The following is an 8426-nucleotide window of genomic DNA, read 5'->3' on the forward strand; positions in this document are numbered from 1 at the left end:
TCTTCCTTTCTTTCTCTTCCTTCTTCCTTTCTTTCTCTTCCTTCTTCCTTTCTTTCTCTTCCTTCTTTCTTTCTCTTCCTTCTTCCTTTCTTTCTCTTCCTTCTTCCTTTCTTTCTCTTCCTTCTTCCTTTCTTTCTCTTCCTTCTTCCTTTCTTTCTCTTCCTTCTTCCTTCCTTTCTCTTCCTTCCTTCCTTTTGAAAGTTTATTTGTGTAGTGCTGGCTGTCCTAGAACTTGCTTTGTAAAAATGCTGGCCTTCGACTCAGAGATCTCCCTGCCTCTACCTCCCTAGTGAAGTGGAAACTTGTAGTTCCTTTGGAAAGTTAGTTATATCAAATGATGTTTTGCTGGGACACACAGATGAAACGTTGTCTTGTTAAAGCTGACATATGAAAGAATGTTTTCTTGAAGTAATCCCAGGTGAAAAGAAGTTTTATTGGAGGAGACACAGGAAAGAATGTTTACCTAAAGCAGACACAGGTGAAAGAATGTTTTGATAAAACAGACATGTAAAGGATGCTTGATCAAGGAGTAAATAGGACCCCACAGACAGTGGGAGACCATCACTGAGCGTTGGTTTGGTTTGCTCTGCCTCACTGCTTTTCACTAACAGCACCCATGTATTGGATTGCCTTACATAGCAATGTTGAACTCAACTTGTGATAATACTGCTTTTGAAAGAAACTTGCCAAGAATTGCTCCTGAGGTTCCCACGCCAGCTTGCTGCTTCTGTGGCCTCTACTGAGGCCAGTTGTCAAGCCTGGTGTTTTGTTCAGTATTGACCTACAGACTGGGGATTCCTACCTCGTGTCTGCCTGCCAAGAGGACTGGACTGAAGTTGCTTTTGAATCAGAGGCAGACTTTGGCTGGGAGGGTGTGGCTACAAAGGAAAGGTTCAGCTGAAAGGTATATAAAGAGTTACAGCAGGCAGAGAAATTCTCAGTCTCTTGGAGTTTGGAGTCGCAGACTTTCTGGACCTGATTATGGTGCTCTGTCAACAATGTCCAACTCAAGTAAGTCCCTCAGTTCCACAAGGATACCTCATCTCATGCAATCTAGTCTAGTCTTGTCCTTGCTTGAAATTTTATTCATATAATGTTTTACTTGCTGATTATTCTTTTTTGACATGACTTCTCTCTACATAAGATTGCCTGGCCTGTATCCTAGGTATTCTGTACTTTTTGGCTTATATCCACTTATCACTTAGTACGTACCATGTATGTCATTTTGGGTGTGAGTTACCTCTCTCAGAATATTTTCTAGTTCCATCCATTCACCTGCAAAATTCATGATGTCCTCATTTTTAATAGCTGAATAGTATTCTATTATGTAAATTAGCTACATTTTCTGTATCCATTCAGCCATTGAGTACTATCTGGGTGGTTTGTAGCTTCTGGCTATTACAAATAAGGCTGTTGTGAAGGTAATGGAGGATGTGTCCTTGTGGTATGGTGGGCATCTTCTGGGTATATGCCCAGGAGTAGTATAGCTGGCTTGTCAGATAGTTGTGTTTCCAATTTTCTGAGGAACAACCAGATTAAGTTCCAGAGTAGTTGCACCAGTTTGCAATCCCACCAACAATGGAGGAGTGTTCCTCTTTCTCCACATCCTCACCAGTGTTTGCTGTCACCCAAATTTTTGATGTTAGCCATTCTGATTTTTTAAGGTGGAATCTCAAGGTCATTTTGATTTGCATTTCCCTGATGACTAAGGACTTTGAACATTTTTTTAAAAGTGCTTCTTAGCCATTTGAGATTCTTCTATGATTGAATTCGGGGGGAGATTGAAGAAACTGAAGGAGATGGTGACCCCATAGTAAGACCACTAGTCTCAACTAACCTGGATACCTGGGAGCTTCTAGAAACTGAACCACCCAATCAGGCAGCATAGAGGCTGGTCCAAAGCCCCCAGAACGTATTTACAGCAGATGGCTGCCTGGTCTGGCTTCAGAAAAAGAAGATACACCTAATCCTAGAGAGACTCGAGGCGCTAGAAAAAAAGGGATGCCTGGGGTTGGGGGGGGGGTGTGATGGAAAGGGGGCACCCTCTGGAAGACAAGGGGGAGGAGAAATTAGATTAGGAACTTTGGGAGGGGGAGGGGCAGTAACTAGAATGTAAATTTTAAAAAAAAGTTGCCTTACCTCTGAAACTCAGAGATTCTCCTACCTCAATCATCTGAGAGCTGCTTAACAAGAATATCCAAGTGTGTTCTCAGTTACATCTAATTATTGATTGGTTCTCTATGGTTCCTGTGGGACTTTTGTTTTATTTAGATTTGTTTTTGTTTGTTTTTTTCTTCTGAGACAGTCTTTCTAAGAATGTCAGGGTGACCTTGCATTCAAGGCACTCTGAGCTGCAATGTCAGATGTGAATTACGTAAGTGCCTTCACTACTGATCTTTATGTCACTTTAAGCCTAGCATTCTTTGGTGTGCTTTTGATCCCAGCAAGAGGAAGGCAGAGGGAGGCTATGAGTGCCAAGTATTATTTGTCTTTTAAAAAGGCAAAACAAGGGGCTGGAGAGATGACTCAGGGGTTAAGAACACTGAGTGCTCTTCCAGAGGTCCTGTATTCAATTCCCTATAACTACATGGTGGCTCACAACCATCTATAATGGAATCTAATGCCCTCTTCAGGTGTGTCTGAAAACAGGGACAATATACTCATTTACATTAAATACATACATCCATACATACGTAACTAAATAATTCAAGCAAAACAAGGAAACAAACAAAATACAAAAAAAATCAAATAGTATTTGCATCTGCTCACTGATACATAGTCTCTTATTTTCATGGAACTCAGAATGTCTTCTACTTGAAGGAAGAACACCTGCATATATATATATATATATATATATATATATATATATATATATATATAGTGTGTGTATGTATATATATGTGTATATATGTATACATATGTGTATATGTGTATATGTGTATATATGTATATATGTGTATATGTGTATATATATGTATATATGTGTATGTGTATATATGTATATATGTATATATGTGTGTATATATATGTATATATATGTGTGTGTATGTAGTATATATGTATATGTACATGTATTTCTGTATGTGTATGTGTGTTTGTATCAGTGTGTGTGTATTTAATAGACTCTAACCTAATCACAGTTCACTTCTTCCTCTCCTCCCATACCCACCCTTGACTGCAACAGGAAGGCAAAGACTGGATGGATGGTCTCTAAATTTGATGTCAGCCTAATTTATATAGCAAGTTTCAAAGCAGTCATATATAAGACCATGTCTAAAAGAAGCAAAACAAAACAAACCAATAAACAAAAACAAAGAAGATATTTCCATCTGCTGATCGATACATGGTCTATTCTTTTCAAAGAACCCGGGTTGTATTCGATTTTCAGGAAGAAGCTAGCCTTTTTTAATTAACTGTTCAAATGAAAAATCTAAATATGACTTGAAATTAAAATTTCTGCTCCTCCTTTTTTTTCTTTCTTTTTTTTGTTTTTGTTTTTGTTTTTGTTTTTTATTAGTTTCTGCAGGTCACAGATCTGTTCTGGTGCTGCTGTAGAAATAACCAATTGTGAGCTAATGACCCTCCTGCCCTCCTGTTTTCACCATGTGAATGATAATCTCCACTTCATAGTCTCTTCTTTCTGGATGTTTTCTAAAGAGTTCCAGATGAAGCCAATGGCTACTGAAGATTTACTGACTTTAGTGTTTCTTTCCCACTCTTTTGAGCGCAAGCTTGGCGGTTTCTCAACACATTCAAAGGGGCTGTACAGGCAATAATCAAAGATTGATGTCAATAACTAATGATGGGAAGACATCATGACCTGTTCCACATAGTGTAGCTGGATAAATAGAGAGTGTGGATAGTTTGGAAACTGTTTTCCTTTGATTTCTTTGAGGGTCTGGAGAGCTAAGCACAATGTACTCCTCATCAAACAACCGACTGAGCCTTCAGAGTTCGGGGCTATCCCTTCCTAGTGGGATGGGATGTGTTCACACCAGCTGTGGCTGAAATCAAATGTGGTCTTTGTGAACTGGGCTACTTTAAGAAGCCTCACACCACCAGAGAGAATTATGTCTTCAAAACCAACAAAGGCCAGACCAAACAGTTCTGGATTAGACAATCCCTATGGTGCCATAGGCTGGGCACTGGTGGAATACACATTTAACCTAACCCTTGGGGAGGCATAGGTAGACAAATCTTTGTGGGGTTCAGGTAAGTGTGGTCTATAAAGCAAGTTTCAGGACAGTCAAGGATATAGGAAGTTCTATAAAGACCTTGTCTCAAAGAACAACAACAACAACAAAAACCGAAAACAAAAAACTGAGGGTGCTCAGATTGGTAGACTGGGTTCTCCATCCTCATTAGTAGTGATCTAGTCCTCACACTTCCCTGTGTGGGCAGAAGGGATTCCTAAGTTTCTTGTCATTAATGGCATATTTTTCCCTGCTTCCCTAGCCCCCCTCTTTAAGGGAAGTCACACAGAATGTCTACTCCCCAACCACCCTCCTGAAGCTGGCAAGACAGAGGCTACTGAGGGAGGAGGCCTTGGCCATTTCTGCTCTCAAAGACCTGCCCAATATGATGTTCCCAGAGATGTTTGAGGAGGCCTTCATTGATGGACGTACAAAGATCTTGACAGCCATGATACCTGTGTGGCCCTTTCCATACCTTTCTGTAGGAATGAATATAAATAACCTTAACCTGGACACTTTGAAGGCTGTGCTTGAGGGGCTAGATATACTGATTTCACAAAAGGTTCGCTCCAGGTAGGCAAGATCAACTGGGATTGGAGGAAGGTTCTGAATGCTGAGAAGGAGCAACTAGGAACAGAGAATATTTGTCCAACCGTGGATCAGAGGCTTCTGATCTTCAATTTTTTCTTCATCACATAGTATCCACTGGATATCAAGGCTTGGAATAGTGTAGAGGCTTGGGCTCAGTCTCCACTATCTGGGCAAATAATGGCTAATGTAGGAAAATAGAAAAGAGTAGTGTACTCAGTGAGGAATGGGCCTTTTCCTGCATCCCTCAAATGTACAAGTGAAATGAGGTTTGGGATTAAGGGGCCTGGAATGAAGGGAAGTAAGAAAGGGCTAAAGATGCCCCTTTTTGCAAAGAACACTGTTCATTTACTCAGCATGAAGCTTGGGGTTTGATTCTAGGCAAAGGAAAAAGCAAAGTTTTAGAAGAAACAGCTGATGTGTAGGATGTGGAAGAGAATCCTACTGTAAGACATATCCTCTCTTACCTTCTGAGAATTCTACTCATTTCTCCCACAGTAGGTGCAAACTCAGAGGGATCAAATGGAGGGATACACAACATGATGTGTGTGGAATATGGTCTGGATTCCATGAAGATAAAGACTTACCAGAGTCCACAACACAGAAGCAGCCAGTGGAGAACAGTCCTGAGTGTGAGGTGAAAAAAGAATTAAAGGTTATGACTCAACTCCAACTCGCGGAGGGCAGAGTTGATGAATCTACTATATACTTGTTGCAGTGGGCCCAACAGAGAAAAGATTCCTTTCATCTATGCTGTAGAAAGCTGGAGATTCAGGGCTTAACTAAGGACACACTCGTAGAAATCTTCAATACTATTCGTGCAGACTGTATACAAGAACTGAAACTAGGCTTTTTCTTCATAAATGAGTTGGATCTCCTTAATCCCTACCTGAGACAAATGAACAATCTTCTCAGACTTACTCTAGATCACCTCAGAGGTTCCATTGGTTTTGGTGAAGAGAATGAGGAGGAGAAAGCAATCACACTGATTTCTCAACTTCCCGCATTTCACTGTCTCCAAGAATTCAATATAAATGATGTCTCTTTTATAGATGGCAACCTGAAAGAATTCCTCAGGTAAGGAAGGACTGAAAAGGTCCAATAGACCAGAGAAAACTTCTCTTTGCTTTTCTCTTTCCTTGCTTTTGTTTTGTTTTTCTTTGTTTTATTTTGCTTGCAAGCTAGAGAGTCCATGTTGGTCTGGCCACCATGCACCTCGTATTCTAAGACACAGCATATCTGACCACATGAGCACTGTAATAAGATATGTATGACCAGGCATAAGCGTACCTCTTATTGCTCATGTGTGAAAGGTTTTGAGTCCAAAAACAGGTTGAGTAGATGAGAAATTTGTGACACTGGATTTCAAGGTAAAGACAATTGAACATGGACTTTGGAGGAACAAAACCTCTGAGAACTTTTTTTTTTTTGTTGTTTTTGTTTTTTCCTTTTTCTTTTTTTTTTTTTTTTTTTTTTTTTTCGGAGCTGGGGACCGAACCCAGGGCCTTGCGCTTGCTAGGCAAGCACTCTACCACTGAGCTAAATCCCCAACCTCTGAGAACTTTTAAAAATAGCACTAGAAAGTTGTTGAATTTTGCTTGGGGTAGGTAGTCCTTCCTATGTGCACCATGTTGGCCTGATATATCCACTGCTGTGGTTTCCTGCCAGACACTCAATTATGCCTATGGTGATCTCTACAGGCCTCAAACTAGAATGCTGTGAGTTGTATAAACAATCAAGAGAAAGCCATGCACTGTGGGTTGACCTCAATATATAGTCAGAATGAGTTTGGGAGAAGTGGCATCTGCTTAACTGCCAATCCTATCAACCCTCTTCAACACGATTTGCCAGGAAACAATTATTTGTTCTCTCCCCAGGTGCCTGAAGAAGCCCTTGGAGACACTCTGTATCACTAACTGTCAACTCTCACAGTCAGACTTGGATTACCTGCCCTATTGCCAGAATATTTTTGAGCTCAAACGTCTGTACCTTAGTCTGTCTTTACACAATTTACTCCTTGCGCCTCTTGGGTTTCTCCTTGAGAGAGTTAGACATACCCTGGAATGCCTGAACCTGAAGTCCTGTGAAATTAAGGAGTCTCAGCTCAATGCCCTGCTGCCTGCCCTAAGCCAATGTTCCCAACTCACAGATGTCAATTTCTATGATAATAATTTCTCTCTGCTTTCCCTGAAACAACTTCTACACCACACAGGCAAGTTGAGTCAGCTGACCAATGAGGTATACCCTGCTCCCCTGGAGTGCTATGATAACAGAGGAGTAATACTAACAAACAGATTAAAAAATTTTGGTCCTGAGCTCCTCGATATAGTCAGGGCCAAAAGACAGCCTAAGAAGGTCGCCTTTGCTACAATGCCATGCTTTAGGTGTGATGGGCACTATGTTTATGATCTGGAGACCCAATGTTGCCATTTTAAATGGGATCCACTTCAAAGTTGATTGTGGAATAGAAAAATGGAAGCTTATTATTGGGGATTGATGAAACCTTAAGTGAATGTCCCTTGCTGAAAGGAGCGTGGATATGTCAATCACCTAAAGGTCTGAGACACATTAGATAGGCAAGATCTTCCTATGACCAGGTGAATGGATGTTGCATCCCAGAATATATCAAGCACTCTTTTTGCTCCTAGAATTATCATACTTTGAGTGTGTTACAATACAGGCACCTATCCATAAGGAGATTGTCCCCTCTGTTGACTGTATACAATAAATGTGTTGACTTTCTGAGTTGCTAATATATTTCTATCAGTGCACAGATCCTAATCATTCCAAACATTTCTATACCTATGTCTGGTTTCTTCATTCTGCATCACAATAATTAGGTCAATATCAGATTTGTGCAGTTCCTTACATCCCAGGAGCAGGTCTTATAAATGGGACCTAAAGGACAGGTCTTCACAAAATGTTCAACGTTTTGAAAACAATTTAATATGTAGTGCATTCAGATCACAACAGCTAAGTTAGATATGGAGAACAATGGGGTGAGGGGACAGGATTCCTCAGCAGCCAAGAAAAATGAGAATAAAGTGAATACCAAGGCAGGCGCAGTTCAGGAACTATGTCCTTGTATTTAACCTTTGCTGGAAGACATTATTTGCAATATATGAATGTGCAGAGACCTGATATTAAATGAGAAGGATATGCGACCTTAAGCTATCTAGTTCTTCTTATTTCCAGAACAGTTTATATGTTGGCTAAGAAGAGATTCACTTAGGCAGAGAGATATGTCCTAACACCATCCCCTGGTTCCTTGGGACAGATCCTCATGGGGGACTCCCAACCTTCATGTGTAGTATGGCTTCTTGAAGATGTTGAGGTGACTCATAACAGGCTGTGGAGAGGAGGATGTTCTCTATGATAAGTAAGGAACTTATCACAGTTTCCTTACTCACTTTAGTTCATCTCTTTAACATCCAGGCTGGCTAATTTGTCTAGACCTAGTGCCATGAAACTCTGTCTCACTGACTTGGTATGGGTCTAATTTTCCTCTCTAGAGTGTCTGGAGAGCTGAGATTGAATATGTGCACCTCCATGCCAGGTTATTTTCTTTTTAGAAAAATGTACCAGGATGTTCATGAGATTCTGTGAATAGCCTGAGATAAAATAATGAGTTTTCTTGAGGAATTC

At 40.5% G+C, this 8426-nt stretch overlaps 1 protein-coding gene across 1 annotated transcript; it reads left to right on the forward strand.

Annotated features, from left to right (window-relative positions):
- The first annotated feature begins 954 nt into the window (after positions 1-954).
- On the forward strand, positions 955-7536 carry Oog3l1 (oogenesin 3 like 1). Its single transcript, NM_001024986.1, has 4 exons — positions 955-1011; positions 4456-4766; positions 5280-5858; positions 6659-7536. Exons 1-4 carry the CDS (start codon positions 982-984, stop codon positions 7236-7238), a joined length of 1500 nt encoding a protein of 499 aa, NP_001020157.1. The 5' UTR covers positions 955-981; the 3' UTR covers positions 7239-7536.
- The last annotated feature ends 890 nt before the right edge of the window (positions 7537-8426 follow it).

The sequence above is a fragment of the Rattus norvegicus genome, chromosome 5 (genome assembly GCF_036323735.1).
Source record: "Rattus norvegicus strain BN/NHsdMcwi chromosome 5, GRCr8, whole genome shotgun sequence".
NCBI lineage: Eukaryota > Metazoa > Chordata > Mammalia > Rodentia > Muridae > Rattus > Rattus norvegicus.